At 29.8% G+C, this 27,446-nt stretch overlaps 2 protein-coding genes across 6 annotated transcripts; one reads left to right on the forward strand and one right to left on the reverse strand.

Moving 5' to 3' along the window:
- Nucleotides 1-28: 28 nt before the first annotated feature.
- Nucleotides 29-6,197, reverse strand: LOC129918577 (CAP-Gly domain-containing linker protein 1). 5 transcript variants are annotated; one of them, XM_055999189.1, is made up of 18 exons: nt 6,026-6,197; nt 5,901-5,962; nt 5,785-5,823; nt 5,575-5,731; nt 5,379-5,515; nt 5,181-5,322; nt 4,655-4,758; nt 4,518-4,595; nt 4,327-4,449; nt 4,118-4,258; nt 3,932-4,047; nt 1,341-1,465; nt 1,173-1,279; nt 1,015-1,115; nt 889-955; nt 582-821; nt 288-505; nt 29-218 (listed from the first exon to the last, which is right to left on the reverse strand). In XM_055999189.1, the coding sequence occupies exons 1-18, from the start codon at nt 6,054-6,056 to the stop codon at nt 53-55; spliced, it is 2,154 nt and encodes a 717-aa protein (XP_055855164.1). In that variant the 5' UTR covers nt 6,057-6,197; the 3' UTR covers nt 29-52. The 5 variants fall into 5 exon arrangements, with proteins under 5 accessions (XP_055855164.1, XP_055855165.1, XP_055855163.1 ...); XM_055999190.1 differs by having other exon boundaries at nt 1,015-1,103; nt 6,023-6,197; XM_055999188.1 differs by having other exon boundaries at nt 6,023-6,197.
- A 2,517-nt stretch (nt 6,198-8,714) lies between these two features.
- LOC129919496 (sodium-dependent nutrient amino acid transporter 1) lies at nt 8,715-22,603 on the forward strand. The gene is made up of 11 exons (XM_056000391.1): nt 8,715-8,826; nt 16,987-17,105; nt 17,220-17,496; nt 17,563-17,785; nt 17,846-17,961; nt 18,018-18,172; nt 21,070-21,173; nt 21,233-21,422; nt 21,489-21,765; nt 21,824-22,095; nt 22,155-22,603. Exons 1-11 carry the CDS (start codon nt 8,808-8,810, stop codon nt 22,299-22,301), a joined length of 1,899 nt encoding a protein of 632 aa, XP_055856366.1. The 5' UTR covers nt 8,715-8,807; the 3' UTR covers nt 22,302-22,603.
- Nucleotides 22,604-27,446: the final 4,843 nt, after the last annotated feature.

Below are 27,446 nucleotides of genomic sequence, written 5' to 3' on the forward strand. Positions count from 1 at the left end.
AAGTACACAATATATTTATTTTTCACACACGTAAATGTTTTTTTTTTTCAATTTATTTTTCATATTTCTTGACACTGATATCAATATGTCGCTTCTTGCGTCTTTCTTCAACATAAAAGCCAAGGCTATCAGTAAATTCAGCATCACGACTTGCTTCGACGATAGCAAGATTTCTCCGCAAAGTATTATTAGGAATAACAGCATCTTGATAGACCGAACTGTAATTAAGAAAACAAAAATTCCCATTCATAACCAATATTATAATGTTTTTTTTTTTTTTAAGTTACATAGTATTTTTTAATGCAAAAATTTCCTCTTCTAATTTTGCAATTTTAGCTTCTTGTCTGACACGTAATTTTTGAGCTCGCTCATTATTCTCTTGCAACAATTTGATCATATGCTCTTGTCGAGTCAATTCAATTTGTTTAGCACTCAAAGTCGAAAAGAGATTTTGAAATTCTTCGGTTTTCGTTAGTATTTCAGTTTTAATCTGAAATGGTGAGTTCTAGAATTTATTTTAATGACTTATTTTTTAGTACCAAAAAAAAAAAACTTTGAAGTTTTAAAACAATTTTAATTACCAGTTGAAGATCATTATTTTTTTCACCAACTTCAGCAAATAGATCTGTCAGACGAACCTTTTGTGAGTGTTCTTTCTTTTGCAATGAATCAATCAATTCTGTACGAACTTTCAATAGTTTTCCATCTAAAACAATTTTCTCTTCAAGTTTCTTAACTTGAAATTGTGCTTTTATTAGATCTTGTTCTAGAGTCTTGATTTTTTCATTATTTGAATCTTCAGCTGTTTGAAGTCTTTTAAGCTGTGAATATGAAAAAGAAAACTGAAGTTTAACTTTCTTAGAAAATCTAAAATATTTTTAAATCAACCTCTTCTTGAACATCCTTGGAAACAAAAACTTGGTTTTGGCTTATCTGAAGTTTTGCCTCTAAATCCCTTTATGAAAAAAAAACAAGATTTTATATAGGAAGTGCAAGAAAATGTACACTACTTGCCTTATTGTTTGATTAAGATTTAGCTTGTCCTTATTTGCTTGAGTAACTTGATCTTGAAGCTCCAAACATTTAGACTCAATTTTTTGAAGCTTTATAATTTCCTTGGAATAAAGATGGAAATTGAAATGGAAAAATAAAATAAAAATAAAATACTATACATTTTTCAATGATTTAGATTCATTTTCAAAAATTTCTTTTTCTTTTTGGACAGCCATAACTTGATTTTTAAGGACATTGATTTCATTGGTAAGTTTTAAGGTTTGATCTTAAATTCAATAGAAGCTATGTTTTTATTGAATCAATTGACATATTAATTAATAAATTACCTCTAATGGAATCTTTTCCAGAGTTCATAGCAACTTTCAAATCAGTTTGCAGTTTGTCAATTACGAGTTCCAATTCTTTGTTTTTTGTTTCAAGATTGACATTCTTATGAGCGCTGATTTTTAGCCTTTGAAGAAAAAACACATTTAAGGAGTAAACGAAAAAAAAATTAATGCATTAGTTTTTTAGTTATATCGTTGAAATATTAACGTTAAAAATAAAACAAAAACAATTTGTTATTTTATTTCTGTATCACCTACCTACTAGTTAATGAATCGATTTCTACGAAATTAAAAAAAAAAAGTTTTATTGTTTTTTTTTAACTAAGGGGCAATTTTTCAATAGTCAGATAAACCTCAGTTAGAGCTTATTCCTAGGCATATCTACTTTTTTATATTGACTTAATTCGTTTGATCTAACTGATTGAAAAATCAGGGCTAGGAACAACTAAATTTGGATTTAAAAGTTCAATTTTTTTGTAAGTAATTTTTTGAAAACGTTACGTAAATCCTATACAAAAAAAAAAAAAAAAAAACAATACAAAAAATAAAATGTACGACTGTGTTGCACGAACTTGGTCTTAGAGCAAAATTGTTTTAATACAAAAAAAGAACTGTAAACAAAATTGGTAAATGTAGGAATGTAGGTACTCGTATATGAAAAGAAATTTAAAAAATTCTTTTTTCATAGGACAAAAATAACGTATTAAAAAAATAATACAATTTGATTTTTTCTATTTAGATGCATATTTAAGAAAAAATCAAAACCGTTAGAACCGTTTAAAAAATTGATTGATTTAATTTTTTATAAATAATTTTTGAACAATTTTGTTTGGATAAATTTGGTATGATATTTTGAAGAAAAACGGTTCAGGTGATTAGGTTTTGTATACAGCAGGGGCGTAGCTACCGCTGGCGCTGTATCAGCTGAATCCATGTAACAAGGCCCCCGGGATATAGGGGCCCCCAAAGATACGGAGCACAAGACGCGTGCAAAAACGTTCACTAAAATCTATTAATTTAAAATATTTTATTATTAAAATTGTTATGATAATTATTTTTTTTACATGCGTCTATGTAACTTCGCGTCCATAGCCTTTTTTTTTCCCCTACTACAACTTCAACATGTAATCACTTTTTTTAATTCGAAGGCCCGCAAATCAGGACGAAAGTGAGTCTCGCATGTTCATCTGTCTGTCTCTATAACGATCTAAAGTTGAAAAAAATTATTAGCAGCATAAGGGTTGTGGGAAAAGTTTGGATAAATGGCATATGAAAGGGAAAAATAAATTGGGGGATTATAAAATAACCTCAGAAATATTAAGAAAAATGAAAAAATGAGATTTATTGGTTTTTGATTCTTATCTCTTACAAAAATTGTTTGATTTTAACAAAATGTGGCTAAAAATTACTTTATGTTTTTTACCTATTTGAAATGTTATTTTATCAAAATATTATTTTTCAATCAAAAAAGTTACCGACAATTTTTTTTGATTTTTGAAATGTATGAAATTCTGTTATTTAGATTAAAATATTTGTTAAAGCTATGTAGAAAAATTACACTTTTGTTTCAGAAAATATTGAGAACAATGGAAAAAACAAAACTACGATTTTTAAGATCGATTTTTTCATAATTGACAGTAATATTCACGCGAAATTTTTTCCCACAGAAACAAAATTATACTTTTCTAGTGGCCTTTGACAATGAGTTTGAATCTAGCACTAGTTTGCTAAGTTTTTCAGACATCGAATTTTCAAAGCATATGCGGGTTTCTGCTAATAATTTTTGTTTCAGAAATTATTTTCACTGGTCTACAAGCCACTAATTCAATTTCAAGGAAGTTTTTATTACAAAAACTTTACTATATTGCTTAGATATAAATTGCAAATAAAATTCAGAAAACATTTTTTTTTTTTGAAAATGGAATATTTTTTTTTTAGATGTTGATAAACACTTGCTTAGTTATATAAAGTTAGGAGGGCCCCCCAAAATAATTTGGATACAGGCCCCCCCACAGGGCTAGCTACGCCACTGGTATACAGACAGACAGAATTGCGAGACCCAATTTTTTGACATTTAGGTACCTCAAGTCAATCTTGTCCCATAGAATCTATAAACTAGTCTTTATCAACATTAACAAATACTAAAATATTTGGGTATTGGCTGACATTTTTTTAGATTTTGACATTATTGGCAAAATTGTCTTTTTTAATAATTCTTGATGAGAAAAATAAAAAAAAGTTACTTTAAGTTCTTAAATATTTCAATCTTTTTTCGTAATAAAGGCATCAATCCATGATGTGGTTATCTAATTTCCATGACAAATTTTAAACGTTAGGTAACTATGTAGATTTTTTCTTCAAATTAATCTTCACAACGGAACGGAATACCAAAAAACTTTATTAAATTTGTTCGTTTTTTTGTCATCCAAGACCTATAACTTCTCTTTAAAAACAAATATTTATTTATATACGTTTTTCTTTAGACTTTATGGGACTGATTACGAAGACCCCGGGTGGCAACTGCCATACTTTGATTTTTTTGAAAAAGATTTTTTTTGAAAAGAAACAATAAATAGCTGAAAAGGACTTACTTTTGATTAAACTCTTCCCATTCGTGTGTTTTCTTGCTGAGCTTTTCACTGACTTCTTTACTAAATGCTTTTGTGTTTGAATGTTCATTTTCAAGACAATCATATTTCTTTTTTAACTATAAAATTTAGAAATGATACAGTTTAGTTACTTTAAGCATTTTATTATGATTTATTTCATTAACAAACCTCTTCGAACTCCTTTTGTTTTTTGCTTTGATTCTTGGTTTTTTCTTCGATTTCTTTTTTAAAAATACTACATTTTTGCTCATAAATTTTCTTACTTTTATTCAATTCAGTTTGGCTTTCTTCAAGATTTTTCTTAAGTGTCTATATTTAACATATCAAACAAAAATTGATTTATAAAACATTCAAATCCCAAGTTACTTGACGCTTACATTAACTTCTTCTAAGAGAGTTTTAACCTCAGTTTCATGTTCTTTATTTGAAGATGGTTCTTTGGGCTTATCACTTGCTTGTAGTTTTTCAATTTGTTTTATAAAATCATCCAAAAATTGTTGCTTTTAAAAAGGAAGAAAATTAAAATTACTCAAATTAATAAAAAAAAAAAAAAATGCGTTCAGATTACTCTTTCAATTTTAAGTTTATTTTTCACTTCCTCAAGTAGCTTCAAATCTCCATGTTCTTTAACAAAAGTATCACCAATCTTTAAAGAAATATTTATTTATTATTATCAACCTTTTTTGGAATAAAATAATTATTTACTTCTCTTGGTGAGCTTGTTAAACTGTCAAGGGTATCTATCATTTCAAATTTCTGTTGAGCAAAGTTCTTCCAAGAAGATTTGAGCTCTTCTAATGACTTTTTATCTGTGATTAAATAAAATAGGTAAAGAATCAAAACTTCAACCAATTATGAAGCGGAATCAGAGGAAGTGGAAATTGGTTTAGAACAAGGTTTCAAGTTAAGACCTCTTTTGTTTGCTCTTTTCATTAATGTAATTGAGTACTTTCTACAGATTGAATAAAGAGTCAATTAAAATCTTCTAAAAAGAGTCTATAAAATTAGTTGATGATATAATAGTATTTTTATAATAGGATCTGAAGCCAAAAAACCTGCCAGTCTTTTAAACTTGATATTAAGAAGCAGGTTTCTATAAACCTCAGTTCTCATATATTTATTGTTTATACATGCCTCGAAACCAAAAACAAGAAGCTCTAAAGACTGTTATTTCGTCTTGGTTTCAATTTCAAAAAGTCTGTTTCATATTTATTATATAAACGAAGCTTACCACACGTCACAATGACCTTTGAAGTTTGATTTCTTGTGATTAAATGTCCTTCATTATTTTTGAATACACAAATAAGTTTTACGTCCCTGTCTTCTTTGGGCAGTTCATCTTTAACCAAATTATATTTACTCATGAAATGCTCCTAAGAATTTAAAGTTTTATAAATTTTTGATCGGATAATAGTTAAAATTAAAGCACCTGAGAATTCTGAAGTTTTTCTTTAGCAGCTTCATATGATTGAAGTTTTCTTTTAAATGAAGCCATTTCAGCTTTTTTACTAATTTCAGATATTTTGTCTGAACTTTGAAATCTTGGTGTTTGCTCTTTGCTTTGAACTAAAAAAAAAAATTCTGAGGAGGTGAACAACACATTATAAATCTTTGATTTCTAATACCACTTCGATGGGAATTGAAACAACTTCTAGTTGAGGGTAAAGAACTTGGCTTGGGCAGTTTTAAGTTCATCAAAGATACTGAAGAAGATGTAACTTCCTGTTTCTTAGTTTTAGTTCTTATAACATTTTTGGAATCAGTAGTTGAAGTTTTAGACACCTTACGTAGAGAAAAAAAAATAATTAACTTTCCTAACATAAAACAAAACATACTTCTCTTTTTGTTGGAATTTTTGAATTAGAAGAATCACCCTTAAATACAAAAATAAATATATTAAAAAAGAGATTTTAAAAAGTTGAAATGCAAACAAAAAATGAAAATTTCTTACAATTCCACTATTTTTCAAAGATGTTTTAGGCGTTGATGGAATTTTTGTTTGCAATTTTGAATCTGACAAAAAAATAGTAATATGTGAGGTCAAGAACGACAAAAAAAAATAAAATCACCAACCACTTTTTTCTGAATCGGGTTTTAAGGAGTCCATTCCGAACAAATAGCGCAATATATCAATTTTAAAAGCTTGAAAGATTTTAAAAAATATAACAAACTAATATCGAAAATATCCCGTACCTAATGGATTGATTATTCGAAATTATTTTATATAAATTTTATTTGAAATTGAAATGACTTATTTTTCGAAAGAAATATGAATTAGATTTTCTTTTTAATTTTTTGTATAAGTAGAAAATTATAAACTCCCAACAAAATGCAGAATTTTTTGGTGTATGTTCTTATGTCTTAAAACAGGTTATGTTAGAATAACGATGTATAATATTCAAATGCAGTTACTCACAAGAATAAATTGAAATTTATTCAATCAGGTTAAAATGTAAGAACACAATTATAATGATGTTTTTCTCAGTGTACCACTCGGGATGAACCCTTGTAAAAACAAATTGTATTGTTAACACCTTAAATTTAATTGTCTAAATAGAATGACTATATTATTATTTTTATTGTTTAAAAAAAAGAAGAACCAATCAGATTATGTTAACTTGTTTGCATTTTATCAACAAAACTTTTTTAATTGAAATTACATAATTATAAAGAAAATGGAACAATAAATTGTTGTTTGATTGAGAACTGCTCTTAATCAAAATAATGCTTATAGTTCAATCGAATTAAAATAAAATGTTTTTACTTTAAGTGGATTTATATATTTTGGCCAAGCTTTGAATAAATTCCATTTCATTACAGAGATAATACCTTACTGGTTAAAATGTCAGTGCTTAAAAGAAAGTCTCTAGAACAAGAACTTGAAGAGTCACGAGTTAAAGCGAGAAAAAGAAGATAATTTGTAATGATTCCAAGATCAAAGAAGTATGCTGCACTGCAAATGTAAAAACTGGAATTATGTAAGTGATCAAACTACATAAACCTAACCTTATAAAAATCTTCGTATAAAAAGAAACACATTATTTAGTTATCCATACTCATTCTTTAAACCTAATAATAACCTTAGTCACATACTTATAAATAATTTAAATTTCAAAATACAAAATCAAAAACTTACAAGTGAATACAATTTTTCCATGTCTTTAATTGAATAGGCGACATTTCTGTGTCGATTCGATCACACGCAACAAATCAATGTTGATCACTACCTAGATTAGCAATTAAATTGCCATACAAACGCACACCCCCAATATGCAACATAACCTCTTTTTTATATGAGCTTTACTTTGCAAAATGAGTCCACTTTATTCCGCAAAGAAAATCAGAGTAAATCAATTAGGGACTTATTTATGCAAGCACGTTGGCACAAGGAAGGGGTTTTCGTCAAGGTATGATGAATTAATAACGAAGAAAAAATAACAAAAATAATAAAAAATTATTAAAATTTTTAATTGAATTATGATGAATTAATATCGGGGAAAATTCAATTTTGGTTGAATCTTTAGAAATTCAAATTGCGTTCTTTTTAGAGCAAAACTCTTTCTAAAGCGGTTTTAGGACCTCAAATGTTTTCACTGTTGTTGTTTTGGTCGAACCAAGACAAAAACCTTTTAAAACTATTAATTGTCTACATATAATTAATTTTTCCATATTATTTAAGTTTTGTAACCTTACAAAAACTTAAATAATATGGAAAAATTACCTAATAATTTCTTAAGAAAAAAAATTTTATCTCGGTTATTTATGGAATATTCTCAACAATGTTTTACATTTTGAAAAGAGAATTGAACACACAAACTTTTAAGGTAACTTTCCGAAACATCGTAGTGCATTTTTTTTACACTACGGTTCATTGAATTAGAGTCATGTAAAAAATTTTGGGCAAAAAGTAATATTTGCTTTAAAACTGATGCAGCTGAGTTAATTTTTTTTAATGCATTAAGAAGCAGGGTTATTCAAGGTTCCGTAACAAAAGAAAAAAATGAGAAAAATTAAGGTTTGTAGTCACGGCACATGAAAAACCGTCACAGGATGACCATTTTTTCAATTTTTTTTTTCGAATGCCCATAGCTCCCAAAATATATGGCTGCGATTTTGTTTACTATTTTTCTGATAATTGTCACCACCTAGCCTATCTACCGTTTTCGTTTCGACGTTGACTTTTGGGACACCCTGTATAAATCTCCTTTTTCTATTCATAAAATTATTTCCAAAAACACTACAAAGAACCAATAACATTAACTTTTTATATAAACAAAAACTTACTACGGTCCTTGATTGAGCATAAATTATGTATCAATACTGTGACTATGAGGAAGTTTCCGATTGTTACCAATTGGATTTTAAATTTCATTTGAAGAAAGTCACTCAAAAACCACCCACTACTCACTAACTCACTCAATTGAAGATCGCTTAAGAACCTTCGTATCTAGTTCTCGATAGACAAGCATCAACTGTGATTTTTTTGCTTGTGTTTGTATTTTGTGATAACAATCTGAATCTACTCGCATCGCATAGATGTACCTCATGCCTATTTTATTTTGAGAGTTAAGCTTTGGAGCACATTCTTGAGATATTCTATCTCTTAACATAGTCAAGAAATTAAGATTAAATGTCAGTGTCGGTAGATATTCGAGATCAGTTGTTGGAGAATACGCCAAGCTATCGGGTAATCGGAGTTTAAAAAAAATATTTCGTCTTGAAAAGGATTATAATTGAAGTTGAGTAAAGTAAATTCAAAGGATATATCTGAGGTGCGAAGGAATTTTGTAATAAAACTATTGGGTTCTAAGGATATTTTATTTGATTTGACTTTGTTTTGAATTTAAGGATACGCGTTATGGCAACAATGGAAGGCGGTAAATTGTTGCATGGTTAAATCGCAGTATCAGTGAAGCATGATTTATGTTGATTTTTCTTTAGTGAAATTGTGAAATACTTTTCAATGCTTGAATTATTGTTGTGTAGCTATAGCTATTTTGAGACTTCAAGATATCATTAATTGAGCTCTATTATGTTCTATTTGTGTGTAGAATTGATTTAATAGTTCCATGATTTCAAGAAAAAAAAAAAAAGATGAAAAGAAAATTTTCAATATTAATATCAAAAATAATGCCATATTTGTTCAAAGTTGTTATAAGTCCAAAATTTAAAAACAATTAAAAGTTCAAAATCAACAATCAGCGATAAAAACATAAATCCTTAATTTTAACAAAAAAATCCCTGAAAAAAAAAACTTGAAACCAATTTAAATAAAATACTTTTTTAAATACTTACCTTTAAGACATTCAATTATAACCCTTGTTTGTCAGCACCATTTTTTTTTTTTCTATAAACGTGGGTCAAAATCGCCCAGAATAACATTTGATCGTTCGTCATTTTGATATTAATTGGCGAAAAAGTGCGCAGCTGATTTTCAAGAAGCTATTAATTAGTGAAAAATGTGTTGAAAATTTAAAAATATAGTTTGAAAGAAATAGCTCGCAGGAATTTTTTGAGCTAAATAGTTAATAAGATTGATATACTTGATTTTCGAACTTAGAATGGAAAATGACACTTCTGTCTTCAAACTTCAATGGCCCTAAGTAATAGGCCGCATTTAGAGAACACTCGATTTTAACAAAAAAACAAAAAAAAATACATCTCACTTCCAAATTAAAAAAGTGCTATAATTTTAAAATCGAATTAGTTACAGGTGATCTGCTTCCAAGCCAATTCCAAACTTAGTGGTTAGATTTATGTTTTATTAATTTCACTGTGTTCGAAAATGGAACTTTTTTTCCGACAGAGGGCTCTCATGTCTACTAAAGATAATTCGAGTATGCTGAACACGATGGCGTACTCAGTTTTTCTGGATTAGGTCAAATAAGAAAGATTTTTGCGTTTGAAATTTTGTTTGCACATGCCAAAAATGAGGGTATAAAACACCATATATTTTCCAATTTTAAATTTTTTATCGATGTAAAATGACGAAAAATCTATTTTTTGAAAAGTATTATTCGTAAAAGAATTTATCGAAAAAAAATGTGTCGAATGACATTTGAAATCATTATTTAAAAAAAAAAAAACGTCGATTTTTCTTCAATTTTTCTTGTATTTTTCGTTTTACTTAAATTAAAATGCAGCACTCGGTGGCAACGATTTGATCTTGTGTTTCGGGATAGAATATGGCTTTGTTTACAAATACGAATAGGCAGAACCTACCTACCTACCTACAATATTGGTTAAGCTTAAGAGTGAAAAAAAACTCAAATTTTTAGTTTATAAAATAAAAAAATTACAAAATGTTTAAATGCAATACATATGTAGGGGAAGTGGGGGGCAAAATCGTTTTCTTACTATGTTGTATGACAAAAAAAAAATAAAACTGGCAAAACTTGCAAATGAAAAAGGGGCTTTTGGTACGATCGGCCATGTCTGAAAGTATGAGCAAGTTTTTTTGAAACTCCGAAAAAGTTACGGAAAGGAAACTTTTGTGATTTTTCAACAAATCATTACAGTTTATGTTAAAAGTAAGTTGCACTTTTAACAGTGAGATAGTTAAAGTTTTAAACTTATTCTTTTTTATAATGAAAGTTGGATATTCAAGAGTATTTTTTTGTGAAAGAGTGAATCCCAAAGGTTTGAACCTTAAGAAAAAAAATAGTTTTTGAACTTAAAAAAAAATTAAATAAATATATTGATACCATGCCTGATTTTGTAATTAAATATCTACATCTACATATGTATAATATTCCAGAGTACTAACACATAAAAGATGTGTACAAAAAAATTTTTGAATTTTCGTATAAATTTGTACCTTTATAGTTAAAAAATTTAAGAAAAAGTGAAAAAAAAAGTCGACGTTTTTTGCCATAAAATAATGATTTAAAATGTCATTCGACACATTTTTTTTCAAATAACTTCTTTTACGTATAATCCTTCCAAAAAATAGATTTTCCATTATTTTACATCGATACAAAATCAAAAATTTGGAAAATATATGGTGTTTTATACCCTCATTTTTGGCATGTGCAAACAAAATTTCAAACGCAAAAATCTTTCTTATATGACCTAATCCAGAAAAACTGAGTACGCCATCGTGTTCAGCATACTCGAATTAGTAGACATGAGAGCCCTCTGTCGGTTTTTTGAACTATCACAGTGTTTTTATTTGTTTTTTTAAAATCGAGTTTTGCTAAATTTCAGTTTTAAAAAGGAGAACAAAATTTCTATTTAAAATAAACTAACTTACGCTTTTAAACAAATGACTAACTGTGAAATGATTTTTAGAAAACTTACAATAACATTTTCAATCTTGATCTTGCAACAATTTCATAGCAAATTTTTTCTGTTTTCTTAGAAGCCTAATTTTTTCCAATTTCGCCTCCTACTCTTTACAATGGTGAACTACCAAAATAGTAAGTCAGTAACATCCAAACCGAAAAATCTCCTATCCTACGACATATTATATTCTTCTTTGTACTACTTATTAAAATTTACATATTTTTGGTACTAATCATTTTTGATAGTTTCAAATTATTTTAAATAAAAAGTTTTGTTAGAAAAATTACATGCATTGCTAATTCTGACTTTGTCAAAATTGTCTTACACTAACAAGTGAAATGATTAGAAGGTGAATGGTTTGGCTCCTTCCATATGTGCAAAAACTTATAACTTTGAACTTTCAAAAACTCTTCATAAATATGCTTCTTCCTTTGATAAATAGACTGCTCTTTTTTAAACCAATTTTTGCCTAATGTCTTAACACTTTTTAAACATTCAAATTACAACATTATCATTTCGCTAAAATTTTCTCTGTATATGTACCAGGAGGCTGTTTCTAAAGAAGCTACATCAACTACGTCAGCAACATTTACTAAATCCACGACCCCAAAGATCAATAGTAAAGCTACATTTAATATTGGGAAATATTGTTTGTTTGTGGTCGGAATAATTCAAAAATAGTAAAATTTTATCTGTGAGCTAATATTGAAATTTAAAGTCGTTGATGTAGGTAGCTGATGTAATTGATGTAGATCGACGAGAAATAGGCCCCAGGAACATTGTACCTATGTACCTACATTAACCCCAAGCATAAATAATAAATTTAAATAAAAACCATACCTTACGAGCAAGATATTTCTTTGCACTTATTGTGTCTTCTAATGGACAGAAAACAACTACAAAAAAGTGTTTCCTTTGTAATTTATGATTTTTATTTGTTAATGTTGAAATCCTGGAGTAACCACATTCATTGATTTAATTGAAGATCAATGCAATTGGATTCCACAGGCAGTGACAAAAAGTATACATACTGTTCGTGTTTGGGTCCTAATTCCAAGAATTTTACAAGCCTTAATTCACTCATACAATTGCTTAAGTCAAAATTCATAGAAAACAAAACTCCTTTCATTAAGGTTCATTCCTGTACTTCTCAATTCTTAACGCTATCTGAAGCAACGTTGTTTTTTAAATTTATTATTTTTTTGGGTTACGCGGTCGATTTTTCCTTAAAAATTAAAATTAAGAAAAAAAATCACTTTAACCTACATAATGTAGGTAAGTAGGTTATTTATTAGAAATTATTTCCTTTTCAACTACTAAAACTGGTTATCCTTCTTGGTGCTGTCCCTTTGATGCTTATGTAATCGCCTTGGGTATCTTTATCAAAAAGAAGCCGTCATTTCTCTGCCAAGATTCTAGGTAGGAAAGTATGTGACACTATTCCGCCATACATACCTTACGAATGAACAAACATGACAGTATATTTTTTGGACAACAATCTTCGAGCTGTGTAAAAATTTGAATGTTTTGTCTCTAAGCAATATTTCTCTATTGGTCCAAAATCACGCACATAAAGGTATAGTCAGTCGGTGAGAGGTGACCGTCGAGTTACTTATAGCTACGGTGACCATCCGTCCCGGTTTACCCGGGCCTGTCCCGTATTTCTACAGCTTGTCCCGGGTTTTAATTTAAGAAACCCGGGACGTATAAGTGTCCCGTATTTTGTAATTTGTCCCGTGATTGTCCCGTATTTGCACACTCTCTGATTCTTGTATTCAATATTTTAAATACTTTGTACGGAAAACAAGAAAACAATGGTTGGGAATTGAATTTTTTCTAATTTTCCGGATAAAGTAATAAGCCTAACATTTTTCTAAGTCTCCAAAGTCAAAAAAACTGTTGCTGCAATTAAAATTGCCTGGACAAATAAATGGGATTGACAAACGTTTGAAAACTCCACAGGTAAGAATTTCGTTACCTTGGCTGCGTATTGTGCAACGAAAAGTAAAATTTTCATTTACGATTTCATTGTGCTGGTTTTGTATGAAAATTTTCGTTTCGCCTTTAGACTAGGCTTAATTTTTTTTAAATGTTCTTCAATTATTTAGTTCCAGCTGCTGTTTGTAAGTATTCTACACCAGTTAAAATGTTTTTGAATAAAGAACAACATATGGAAGAGTAAAGAACCCAGATAAGTTTTAAAACTTTTAAGGACATGTTAAAAGTTGTGTTAAAAATCATACAATTTCAAAATCATTTGAAATAAAATTAAAATGTTAAAAAACAGCTCTCCCGATTTTGATTAAAAAAATATTTTTTAGAAGTTATTTACAGACATTATGATAAAACCATTTTCTTGATTTGTGATTTCATAAACGACTTAAATGATTTCAACAAAAACGCTCCCATAAAAAAGTTTAGGAGATCTTGATATCAAAAATTATGAAAACTCATTTTAAAAAATTTAATTTTTTTTTTTTTAATCAATATTTTCAATGAATTTTTTATCTGTCCCGGGTTTCGCTTCCAGAAATATGGCCACCGTACTTATAGCTTATATAAGGTTAATGGTTAAAATTGGCGTCAAATGAAAGATATTTTGATACTAGTCGTGTTTTGGTTTTAAATCAGTTCTTAGTTATGTAAACATTTTATACTGTAAACGACAAAAAATGATTAATTGTATTTATTATTTTATTAATTCAACTGTCTGTGTAAGCTGCAGCAAACGAATACTTCTGTGCATCCTTATAAGAAATCTTTTCTTTTTGCTTCCCGTGCAAAATTTTACTGAGCTTAGTTGCCAATAAAACACAGCTAATAAAAAGAAAAAAAAATTAGGTTGCGAGTTTTAATATGGGAATTTATATATGGCAACTCTATTTCAAAGAAAATTATATCACATGCATACATTTTTCATATCTTTGTGGTTCAATACAAAAAAAAAAATTAAAATGCCAAACAAAAAAGCAAAACAGTGAAAATATAAAAAAATAATTTAAGGAATGAGTAGGACTACAAATAGATATGGTAACCCTATTCAAATGAAATAAAAAAAAGTAAAAAAAGAACTTTATGCGCTTAAAGGCTTTAATATACTTAACTGTAGACGAATCTCTATAAAAACAATGTCTAATGTAAGAGCAAAAGTGCTTGGCAAATCCTTCTCAATTAACACTAAAAACAGACGAGAAGAACAATATCTGATAGAGTTAAAGGCTAAAACATAAATTACATACATATAATGTGAAACCCTCTTTTATCTTAAAAATCTCGGGTGCCATCCCCAAAATACAAGACACGAAAATGACTGATACAATATAGAGTCTAATGCACCATCAATTTGGAGCACATTATTAAATTTGATGTTAACAATCATTGTGTAACTTCCTATAGGTAAGGGTTCATTTAAAAATTGAAAACATATTGATGCAACTTTTCTAAAAGTCCATCAACCATCAATATTTCAAAAAAAAAAAAAAAAATGCCAACTCTTATCAAATTCACACTTTATTTTTGATATTGATATGCGATTCATTTCACTTCCATTCCATGTAGAGTCATTTGGGGTAAGATCGCGCAGTGGGTAAGAGCGCGCACTGCTTATTTCTCGAGTTGTGTCCAAAAAAAACTAAAACTGAAAATGAGGAAATCAGCGCTTAGTAAGACGTCAATAAGTGATAACCTTCGGGAGTGTGTGCTCAGCTCCATTTTATTTTAAAACAGGCTTGAAAAAATATGACTAAAAACAAAAAAAAAAAAGTTGTGCGGGAAAAGTGTGTGGCTTCGGCGTGGGAGCATTATATACCGAAAGTAGCATATATTTTTGAATTGTGCCTATTTATATTTGATTTAAGTCAAAAATTTGTTAGACTTTCTTATATTTTATAATAAATTTGATAAATAGAAAAAAAAGTACCTTTGTGGGTAAAATCGCGCAGTCCTTTTGTGGGTAAGAGCGCGCACTTCTTCCCATATTAAACTTTTCTTTTTTCAACAAGACAGAGAAATGTCAAACTTGAATCTTGAGAAACGAAGGCTTTTATTCCTTAACTTCAAAAAAGAAAGGCAGTTTTCTTTTAATTTAATTAGAAATATTATTTTGTTTGTTTTATTTTGTAAATAAAGTTTAAGTTTTTGTATTTGAACTTAATTTGTTTTTTCTTTTATATTTTCATTAATTTTAGTGAAAACTTGGAAGTTTTGAAACAAAGTTTTGTTTAACTAAGTATAACATAAAGTTTTTAGAAATTTAGTTTACGTAAACTGTCAAGATTCCTATTAAAACTATGTGCGCGCTCTTACCCAAGATTTTGCGCGATCTTACCCTGACTTTGGGGTAAGAGTGCGCACATTGACTTCATTTGGTTTTTGTTTATAATCATATGAAATATTTAAACTAAAAAACTTTTTTTTTGTGTTTTCTTGTTCCCAAAATATAGGTTTATCAAACGTAAAAAACTTTATTCTGATATCTCTTATAGAATCTTCACAATTTTGCCTTAAAGTGAAAAGTGCGCGCACTTACCCCAACTGACTCTAATATTACCTACACGGATGGTGAAATTAATTTTAATTCATATAATAATTTAATCACGTGTTAACGTATTACATATGTTCACATTTGATTTTTTTTGTTTAAATTTTTCAATGAATATACTCGATTGTTTTATTTTTATTTCCATCATATGCGAGTTATGTTTTCATTCTAAATGTACTTATACTTTACTTTCCCTTATCTTTATCAGCATTTTAATATAAAACAAAAATAAAACTTTTACAATCTAGACATAGGAAATAGGCACAAAGAATATTTTTCCAGATGTTATATGATACTTACATTATATATTATGATACTCTTAAGGCTTAATGTAATCAATGTTTTTGATTTATTGCATTTCATTCGTTTTATTTTCATAAATTTTCATATAACTTTCAAAAGTTGGACTTTAAACAAAAAAAAAAAAAAAGAATTAAAAATAAGATTCTAAAGATGCACATGGTAGTTATTATCTTGATAAAAAAAAAGAGGTTTATTTGTTCTAAAAAAAAAACATACTCTCGAAAAAATGATAAATGTTTTATTTTTTGTTTGCTTATATATGTTTAGAATTTCTTCTTATCAATTATTCCCATAGACTAGACATGATATAAACACTTTATACAAGATGCTTTTTTTAAGGTAAAAAAAAGTGCTGCAAGCTGAGATTTAAACACTTTCCAACGGCAATCGACTCTCCAGTAAATTGAGCATTTTGATAATTCGATACTCGCAGATCTTGGAGAATAACAAGGTTCTCTAGCAGCTTTGGTTCTAAGCCCTTATTTAGATGATTCAACTCATGCAATAATCGACACCTTTCTTACTTTGACCTTTATTTATGACGATCATCATTCTCATTCCATCTTTTTTATCACTCTACCGCTCTCACTCAATCGCAAGTAACTTATACGCTGTTAAGAAAAGTTCTTTGTTTATTTATTTATTTTATCAAGATCATGAATATTCCCGTGTAAAAATTCAAGTTAACAAAAAAAAATAACCATTTCCATTAGTCCTCCTGTACCTCAACTTGTTTACTTGTTCACATAATCGTATATTATTACCCACGTCCTATACCTTTTAAAGCTCACTTAAGTTGCACATTTTTGATTAAAAATAATTTAATGCACTGCACAACAAACTTTTCATTTATTTTTTTTTTATTCAAACTTTCCAAAAACTAAACTTTATCCATGTATCCCGTCTATAGAGGATTCCATTAGCAGTATGAAACCTGAGTGTGATGCGCTATCGCATAAAGATAAAAATATTTTTATAGCCGAGAAAGAAATTCTACAACAAACCTCCTACACCAAGGAAAATGACTTGGTAAGGCTTTTTATGTTTTGTATATTTATGATTCAAGCTTAATCATTTCCTCATCTCTTTTATTTTTTTGTGCTGAAAATAAAAAAAAAATATAAACTTATCCTTTGCCAACAGGAATCAATGACATGCACAACAAGTTCACAGAGTAGTCGAGAAAAATGGGGCAAGGAAATCGAATTCCTTTTGTCCTGCATTGCCCTCTCGGTAGGGCTTGGAAATGTATGGAGATTTCCATTTATTGCCTTGGAAAATGGTGGTGGAGCATTTGTCATCCCATACATCATAGTATTGTTGTTAATCGGTAGACCAGTTTATTATATGGAAGTGATAATTGGACAGTTTTCAAGTCGCGGCTGTATTGAAGCCTTCGATATGGCACCAATAATGAGAGGTTTAAAAAAAATGTCCTTGGTAAATTTGAAGAAAAAGGTTTTATGGTTTTCTTAAATTTCTATAGGAATAGCATATGGACAAGTTTACGCCACTGCCTTAGCTACAACTTACTACGCCTGTATAATGGCAATAACTATAAAATACTTAGTAGCTTCATTTTCTGTAACACTGCCATGGACCCATTGCCGCCCGGAATGGGGCCCAAAATGTATTGATGCAACAGAAATTGGTCTAAGCAATCAAACTGGATTTGTTAATAGAACATCATCTGCTGAGATTTATTTCACGTACTAAACTTTTTGTCAATTTTTTATTGTCTATATACAAATTTTGGTTTCCTTCTGCAGAAAAAGCGTCCTTCGTGAAAAACATGATATCAATGATGGAATTGGTAAACCTAATTGGGATTTGGTTTTATGTCTTGCAGCAGCTTGGCTTATAATTGGAACAACCCTAGTAAAAGGTTTGTGTAATTTTTAAATATTGAAGGAAACAAATTTTTAATTCAAATTGTTGAAGGTATACGCAGTTCTGGAAAAGCATCTTACTTTTTGGCAATTTTTCCATATTTTGTGATGATTATATTGCTCTTTAGAGCTATAACACTGCCCGGATCAATTGATGGAATAGTATACTTTTTGAAACCTCAGTGGAATCAGCTGTTGAATGCAAAGGTAATTATTTTTTTTTGTGTTCAGTTCTAATCTAGGATGGAAAAACATTATGTATATACCGGGGGCGTACCTTGAGTTGTGGGGGCCCCTGAACAAGACTAAATTTTGGGGTCCCTTTGATATAGAAAATAAGAACAAATAAAAAAGTGTGTAAACGCCCACTTATTTTTTTTTTTGGGCCCCTGATTTACCTATCATTTGTTGTTCGCTAATATTATGCAAGTACATTTTTGGCGCCCCAAGATAATATGTAATTTTTCTTTCAGAAAAACAATTAAATTTTAATTTTTTGGGACCCTTGAGGTAATATTTTTTTTTTATATCACATATTATGTGGCTGGCTACCAATCTACTGAAAAATATAATTTGTCTCTCTTGTGTCCGAAGTGATTCATGTCAAATATCTTATCTTTTTGCTTTGATACTTTTATAACCAGTTGGCTTCCCTGCATTGTCTCCTTACGGGGACCTGGCGTCTTGGGGGCCCGGGGCACCACCCCAATGGTGTGTACGCCCCTGTTGTAAACATAGCTGGGTCGAAAAGATTTGTACAATTTTTGGGTGTTCTGTAACTTTATCACTGGCGTTAAATAATAATAAAAAGCACCATGGACTTTGACAGTTCATAAATTGACGGGTAGAAAACAATAAATCAATTAAATCATTTCAAATTTCACTTGATGTCACCTTCCCAACAACATCTTAAGACTCAAAGTTTTTACAAGTTTATTAATTCATAAACAAAAAAAAATCGAATCGAAATTGTGTTCAGTGAAAAAATGTCTTTTTTTTATTTCTTGCTTCGTTTTAAGGCTTGACCACAACGGAAGGGTATGCGATAGCGGTAATGGTAATTGTATGAACAAAAGTCCAATTTGGAACATCAATATTCAGGTGTAGACTTTTTTTCATACAAGTAGTACTCGTACCGCTGCTGCATACCCACAGGTGTGGGAGTGTGGTCAAGCCTTTAAAACTATACGTACTGTTTTTTCAGTTTTAAATTGATTTTGAATTAAATTTATATGACTTTGAATTTTAGTAGTTATATTCGTTACAGTTTAATTTTTGTTTTGTTTAGAAAATAAAAAAATGTTCGTTTATTTAAGTGGCGTACTAAGAGCTTAGGTTCAATCGGTCACTATGGCGTATGTGTAACTTTTTTATTTAAATTTTTGTTGATTTAAAAAAACTTCTCTTTTGCTGGACAACAAAAATAAGGACATGAAATTGGTGGAAAATGTTGCTTCCATAAACATTCAGCCTTATTGGCATTTACAACTATCAATCGATAGTTGATAAATACTGAAATTATGGGATTTTTAAACCTAATTTATAGGAAAACTGGTCATTTTTTAATGGAATTTTGTAATTAGATTTCATTTAATAACGGTTAGGACCATTCTCTGCTTTCAAGACTTTTCTTAATTAAGTAATAAGATATCGAAATTTAATTTTTATCAACTATGGATTGATAGTTGCAAATCGCAATAAGGCTGATTATGTAGTGGACAGTGAAAACCTTACATATATGAATTTCTGATTCTTGTAAACTTTTCATGGTTATTGAGGCAACAAAAATAAAATATATTAATCATTATATCCCGCATTTATTATGTGGTAAGACACATAATTATATAACAATATAATTATGCTGGAAGTTTAAGTCTTCTAAATTAATGGGAAGAGGTTACTCATTCATTAGATTTGAAATATCAGATTGAATTAAAAATAAGTTACGATATCACAGCATTACCAGAGCTAGAATAGCATCAAAGCAATAACTTCGAGTCTGTTGAGTTCATTTTCTGCAGCTGCATTTTCACATGTTCAATGCAAAATACATTATGTAACAAATTTTTAATAGAGCATGAATAAAAATGTCAAAACTAAAAATAAGACCATCACAATGGTATGAGTTACACTAATAGATGTACCAGATTGTTAGTAATAAATTAAATATCCGATATTGTCTTCTTCGTTTCAGTTTGACCTCAGAAAAGTTCTTTAAGCCGAGGAAAATTCAATGCGGATGTAGTTGCTTGTGTTTGTTACGGAAGTTTTAACTTTTAATGCCTGCCCCTTCTTCGAGTTTGTTTTATAAAACCGTTTAAAGAGATTCTTGAGGAATCTTTTTTGTAGATGACAGAACCAGCTAATTCTGTTGGTCGTGTTGTACATATTTCATCTACAAAGAACCAGAAGTCAAGACCTCAACTTAGGCTCTATACCTTTTTAACTTTTTTTAGGTCGCGAAAAATTGCACTGTACCAACAGATTTTTTGGGATAATGCTGAGACAGATACCAATATTGTAAAACCAAGTTTACAGTTTCAAGAGACCTAGACCTTTTAAAAATCAGTAACTTCAGCAAAATTCTTTAATTTAAGTGCAGCTGCAGTTTTTTTTCGCTATGCTTCAACAGAAGAGACGGTTTGGTGGTGTTCCTTAAAAAACTTACTATCCAATTGAAGAAATGATTGGGGAGACGGAAGGAGACCACCAACTGAGGTAGACAAAGAGCCTAACACTGGTAGCCTGAACTTAGAAAACAGTGCCTGTAAAAATCAGTGAAGTGAAATTTTTTACGACCTAAGGCTAGGTGCACACATGCGAATTTGATCGCGCGATTATTCAGTCGCAAATTAGATGACAAGAATTTCAATGACCGTAGACACAATTTTCAACTTTTTAATAGCGGGAAGCATGTGTGTTCACAGGCATTGAAATCCTTGTGATCCATTTTTGCGACTAATTAATCGCGCTTCTAAAATCGCATGTGTGCGCCTAGCCTAACGCGTATTTTATGTTTAATATGATTGGCCTACTGAACTTAACTTTTTAGACATTTTTTCAAGAAAATCCTCATCACAGAATAATTTTTTTTCATTTAACAGGTATGGTATGCAGCTATTACCCAAATGTTTTTCTCGTTGGCAATTTGCTTTGGTACTTTGGTTATGTATGCTTCATATAATGATTTTCGCAAAAATGTCTATCGGTAAGCAATCCATTGTTTTCGTAAAAACCATTTTTTTAAATTATGTTGTGAATTTCCAGAGATGTCATCATTATTACCACAGTTGATTCCCTAACCTCAATCTTAGCTGGATGTATAATTTTCGGAATTCTAGGCAATCTGGCATATGAAACCAGGGCCGATGACATATCAAAAGTTGTACAAGGTGGAGCTGGACTTGCATTTATATCATACCCGGATGCAATTGCGAAATTCAAATATTTTCCCCAGGTAAATTTTTTTCACCAATTTTTTATGGGAAACAAAAAGAAAGTGATGGGTTTTTTATTTCCCTAGGCCTTTGCCGTATTATTCTTCCTAATGCTCCTTGTTCTTGGTATTGGAAGTAATATTGGAATGACTTCGTGTGTCATAACTGTCATTAAGGACCGTTTCAAACATTTGCCACATTGGCTTTTAGCAACAAGCGTTTCCTTCATCGGATTTGCCTGTGGAACAGTTTATCTAACCCCTGGAGGGCAGTTTATTTTAAATTTAGTTGACTTTTTTGGTTGCTCATTTATAGCCCTGTTTTTGGCTATTGCTGAGCTTATCTCTGTTGCTTGGATTTATGGTAAAAAGCCCGTTTATATGAGTTTGACTTCATTCAAACAATTTCTTTTTTTTTTCAGGAGTTAAACGACTTTGCCAAGATATTGAGTTTATGTTCAATATAAAGACCGGATTTTACTGGCGTATTTGTTGGGGTATCTTAACCCCCGGTTTGATGTTCCTCGTTTTAATATACACTATAGCTACTTACAAGCCATTAGATTATAAGGGTATCACCTATCCAACTGCAGTTTATCAACTTGCCTGGGTCATTTGGGCCATTGGAGTTGGACAACTCCCAATGTGGGCCATTTATACTGTTTATAAACAGCCAGGAAAGTCCTGGGCAGAGGTAACCAACCATCAATTCTTTAAAAAAAATGTTTTTCAAATGAATTTTTGTAATTTCAGAAAATCAAAGGTGCAATGGAACCAACTCACAACTGGGGACCATTGGAGCCGAAAATTCGCGATGAATACAGGCAATATCGTGCGCAACTCGGTGACGAGAGGCCATTAAGCTTGTGGGAGCAGTTTTATGACAACGTTTTTGGATAACCTTAACCACTGCAGTTTCATTTTATATAATTTTTCATGCAATTTATAGTATTTAGTTGAACCAAAAAAATTTTATTCACGGGAATTAATATACTTGGATGTTTTTTTTTAACAAAAAATATGCCATATAAGCCGTGTAAGTTATTGCAACAATTGGGAAGTTGCAAGTTTTGAAAGCATATTTGCGCCAGTGTAAATGCATGACATAACTGTATACGATGTACTTTTTTTGAGTCTAATATAATTGAGCTCAAAGTAGTTTTTAGTTTAGTTAAATAAATATAGCTTAATAGTATTTTAAATTTACGTGTTTTCATTTATAACTTACTGAACAAAAAATTGTTGTTTTCATCAGTCATATTTTGTTTAGCAGTTCTAAGGATAGTTGAGGAGTCGAAGCGAAGGTATTTCCACTTTTAATGAAAATGAAATAATTATTGCAAATAAAAAAAATATTCTAAGCTAGCTAATTTATCGAATAATCATAATTGTAAGAAATTCGACGAATATTTAAAAAAAATTATTTAATGCACACATTTTGCATTGAATTTTTTTTTTAATGCAAATATTGTATTTGCAATAAATACAACGGCGTATACAAGGGGGGGTCACGGAGTCATATACCCCCCCTCTAAGAACTCAAAACTTTAAGAACAATTTGGTAAGTTATACTTAATTAAGATGATTTTCAAAATGTTTAAGTTTTAGAACATGAACGAAAATGAAAAGTGAACAAATTTTTTGGTGCCACGAACTATTTTACGATATTATTTTGAAGATGTGGTCATATTTTTAGTGAGCATCTCTTAACCAGCAAATTAAAAGCAGTCGTTTCTTTAAAGCAATCTTAAAAGTTGTTCAATTTTAAACGTATCCTTAACACGTTGACCACCATGTGACCCACCGGTGCCGGTGGGTCACGCAAAATTTTACCAGGAGGTCACAGTCAGTTTATTTTTAAATGGATGTTTTTTCATGTGGCTTGCCAGTACGATTAATGTTTTTCTTCTTTGACACCTAAAAAAAAATACGTTCTTGATAGTGCAAAAGAAGAAATATTATATGTCAAGTTCTAAATAACCAAAAATTCGATCTGCAGTCGACTTGGAGCTGCTACTTTTTCCTTAAATGAATTCCAATGAAAATAAATTCGCTACTTTTTCCCGAAGAATCGATCCTTTTTATTCGAGACGTATTTACACATATTTTCACAAACACTTCAATTTTGTCAAATACAAAACGTCAAACCAAACTAAAATTTTAAAGAAATGAAAAATCAGAGCCAATTTTTGTTTGTTTGTGAAATATAAATCATTTTTAGTGAACAAAACAAACAAATTTTACGTTGTTTTGTTCCTACTTTGAAGTTTTGTATATTTTTTTGTTTTTCATCTGTCACTTGGACACAAATACATTCGCAAAAAGAAATCACTCCCTTATTCAATTATCTAAACAGCCAAGAATTTGTGAATTTTGTTTGCTTATAAAATATAATAGTATTTTTTACTTTATCTTTTGAAACAACTATAGATTTGTTAATCATCAATGGTAAACTGATTATAGGTAAGAATTTAAGTAAGCTTGTCTACAGCCAAATTAAATACATACATTACCACATTTATTTAATAAAGAAGATTTTCAGAGTACCTATATGTATCTTTAAAAATGATTTTGGGCTAGCGGAAAATCGAAGTATACAGTTTAGTTTTTAGAACAGGATGGTCTAAGCTATTGGGCTCAAGGCTAATACTACGTTTCCACCTACCCTAAATCCGAGATTTAGCTAAGTAGATTTAGCACAAATCTCGAGTTTTATTCTAAATCTCGGATTGAAAGTAGGTGAAAGTCTTACAGCCATATTATTCACTCTGGATTTAGTTTGGATTAAAGTTAATTTTAAATCCAATCCATTAAATCTGAATTTCATAAATCCAAGGATTTAATTTTTAGTTCATATTATTCACTCAAAAAAAATTATGTGATTATTCAATAAATGTTGTATAATTTGCATTGAAATTTATTTTTCCTTCACAAAATACTTTACAAAACAACTGAACACTGTGAAAATGAATTTTACATCTGGATTTATAAAGTTAAACGGACCTCCAGAGAGCAGTTTAAATTTGTTTGGATTAAACGAGATTGGATTTAAAAAATTGGATTTACGATTGGATTTAAGTAGTGAATATTATGGAACAGGATTTATTTTTGACATTTGACATTGCTTACATCCAGATGTATTTTTTAAACTAGTGAATAATATGGCCGTTAAATTTAGGGTAGCTGAACCCAAATCTGAGATTTAGCGAAGTAGATTTAATATAAATCTCGAGATTTATTCTAAATCTACTTAGCTAAATCTCGGATTTAGCGTAGGTGGAAACATAGTATAAGGCTTAACTAAAGCAAACGAATAACGAATGACATACCTTTTTTTGTTTAGTAATTCTCCGATAATGTTCGGTTCTAAATGCGAAACGAACAAATTTAAATATTTGTAATTTAACTACATTTTCAAGTCCATACTTTTGTAAAAAAAATTTCGGCGTGAACAATCAATCAATTTTTTTTTAAATCAATTTTTTTTCGAAATTTCGTTTTTATGTTTAAACACAGTAAAACGAAATTTTGATATAATATTTTCATGAAAGTTTTTTTTTTTTTGAAGAAAGTTAGAAAATTTGGGTACATAAAAAAATATTATTTTTTTTAAATGGCTCTAGCTTATTTTTTTTTTTTTTCTAAAAATTCTTTACTACGAAAGAAATCAAATATCATACTTGGCTTTGTGTAAAAGAACATTTAAAACGGTGTTTAATGAATAATAAACACATTTCATTTTAAAGCAAGATCCCAGGGCCGCCAGACATTACTTATTTTCTCAAGAATAAAATGTATAGAAGTACGTAGTGCTAGGACATACTGTAAGTGTATGGATACCGGCTACCTTGTGCCGACGGCCATTTTACCGGTAACAGTTGCTAAAGGTACGAAAAATACGTACTTACTTTCCTTATTTTCTCAAGGCTGATTTTTATATATGATACTCAGGGAACTAATACAATAATTTTTGTAAGCTGCCAGACCCATCGGATGCATGGTATAAAAAAAGAAGGTATGATCATTAGAAAAAACTCAGTATCGAGAACTGTCAAAACTTATGGCTACTTAAGGTTTTGACAGCCCAGCCCATTGAAATTGTTGTTGTAAACAAATTTTTCTTTGAAATTGTTGTTGCTTTTGACTTTGCCAAATGCCAAACGTCAAAACACTATTACCCCATTTTGTAAGATGGCGGCTCTAATGATCATACCTTGTCTTTTTATACCATGCATCGGATGGGCCTAACACCTTGCCAGACACGCATTTTAGTATACGGGAAAGTAAGATTTTATTATATGGAGGTCTGGGAAAAAATTTATAACAAATTTTGACTTTATGGCTCGAAAGAGTATGAAGACACGAGTCGAAAACCACATTTTGCAGAATCGCATCTAGAGTCATTTGGCCGCCATTTTGTTTTTTAAATAAAAATTTCAATTTTTCACATATGTAACTCACGTATTTTTGAATCTACAGAAAAAAATGTATAGCAAACTTGAAGATAATTTAATTTACTACAGTGTATGTTAAATTACATTTTTCGATTATACATTCGGTTTAAGAGTTAGGGTGGTTTTTTTTTCGAAACCATATAGGTATTCGTCATATCTCTTTTATTGGAGCTTTTCTAAAAATTAATTTGAAGTAAAAGTTGTAGATCTTTTTATTAACTTCATTTATTACATTAACGGTTTTTCGATTTGACAGACCGTTTTTGATCTGTAGAAAAAAAATTTCAAAAAGGTTGCAATTTTTTAATATAGGAAAAAGGTTCTAGGTTCATCAATTTGCATTAGATGTAACAAGAACCTAGGCATGTAGGTTGCACTCAGACAAGAAAAAAATCGTATAACTAACACTACCAGACCCATTCCGACAGCCATTCAGACATCTTAAAGCTTTGAAAAAAATAGTTTAACTTTACTTATTTTCTCAAGCTTCATTTTTATACATGATACTCAGGGAACTAATTCAATTAATTTTCATTATGAGTTTAAAGGTACAGTAGCGAGCAAAAAAATGCAAACAATAATAACATTTGCATTTTTTTGCTCGTCTAAAAACGCATATTTAGCTAGACTTTTCACCAAGTAATAGTTTTGGAGTAAAATATTCCACAAATTGATTGAGCATTTGTGCGTGTCTGGCAAGGTGTTAGGCCCATCCGATGGGTCTGGCAGCTTACAAAAATTATTGTATTAGTTCCCTGAGTATCATTATATAAAAATCAGCCTTGAGAAAATAAGGAAAGTAAGTACGTATTTTTCGTACCTTTAGCAACCGGCACAAGGTAGCCGGTATCCATACACTAACAGTATGTCCTAGCACTACGTAATTCCATACATTTTATTCTTGAGAAAATAAGTAATGTCTGGCGGCCCTGGGATCTTGGACTATTTATTTTTTACACTATTTATGAAATTCTGTAAAAGTATCAAATTTTTAATTTTCCCTAAATTTGTTCATTAACAAAAGAGTTAGGTACTTTTATTACCTATAAGAGCAAGTTCATGCGACCCCAGTCGTGCATTTTATTTTTTTTTTGCAATTAATATTTTTTTTTCAAGGGCATTTTTTTAATTGATAATTCTACAACCCTGGTTGGCACTAGGGTTGCTTAAACATCGATAGTCTATCGATAGTATCGATCTATCGATAGTATCGATAGTGAAAAACTATCGCGTAAATCGATAGTGTCAAAAAACTATCGATTGTTTTTCTTCGTACACCTTCACCTTTGTTTAATTTCAAATGATATTCAAACTCACACTTGTATATTTATAAAACTCACTACCAAAAATTAATCAAAATGCAAAACAAAAATCGTCACAAGTAAACAACACTAAATCGTCACAAAAATCTTCGAATGGAAACCCGGTGTAAACGTGTATTTTTGTTAAAAAAAAGTTTTAAAACATGAATAGCTGTGAATTTTAGTATGTTGTTTTTGATACTTATCTTTAATATTTATTTTGTGTTGTTTTGAAACTACATAAGTATTTTTGAAGTGAAAACTTCTTTAGTATCGTAGTGATTTGAAAC

The sequence above is a fragment of the Episyrphus balteatus genome, chromosome 4 (genome assembly GCF_945859705.1).
Source record: "Episyrphus balteatus chromosome 4, idEpiBalt1.1, whole genome shotgun sequence".
Classification (NCBI taxonomy): Eukaryota; Metazoa; Arthropoda; class Insecta; order Diptera; family Syrphidae; genus Episyrphus; species Episyrphus balteatus.

Excerpts from the sequence above, each read along its gene's own strand:
- LOC129918577 (XM_055999188.1), bottom strand. The coding sequence starts at position 6,056 with ATGGACTCCTTAAAACCCGATTCAGAAAAAAGTG. Across the intron at positions 5,516-5,574 it reads TTTCAATTCCCATCGAAGTG|TTCAAAGCAAAGAGCAAACA; the intron begins GTATTAGAAATC and ends TTTTTTTTTTAG. Across the intron at positions 1,466-3,931 it reads TGGGAAGAGTTTAATCAAAA|GCTAAAAATCAGCGCTCATA; the intron begins GTAAGTCCTTTT and ends TTTTCTTCAAAG.
- LOC129919496 (XM_056000391.1), top strand. Across the intron at positions 21,423-21,488 it reads AATTCAAATATTTTCCCCAG|GCCTTTGCCGTATTATTCTT; the intron begins GTAAATTTTTTT and ends TTATTTCCCTAG. Across the intron at positions 22,096-22,154 it reads CAGGAAAGTCCTGGGCAGAG|AAAATCAAAGGTGCAATGGA; the intron begins GTAACCAACCAT and ends TTGTAATTTCAG.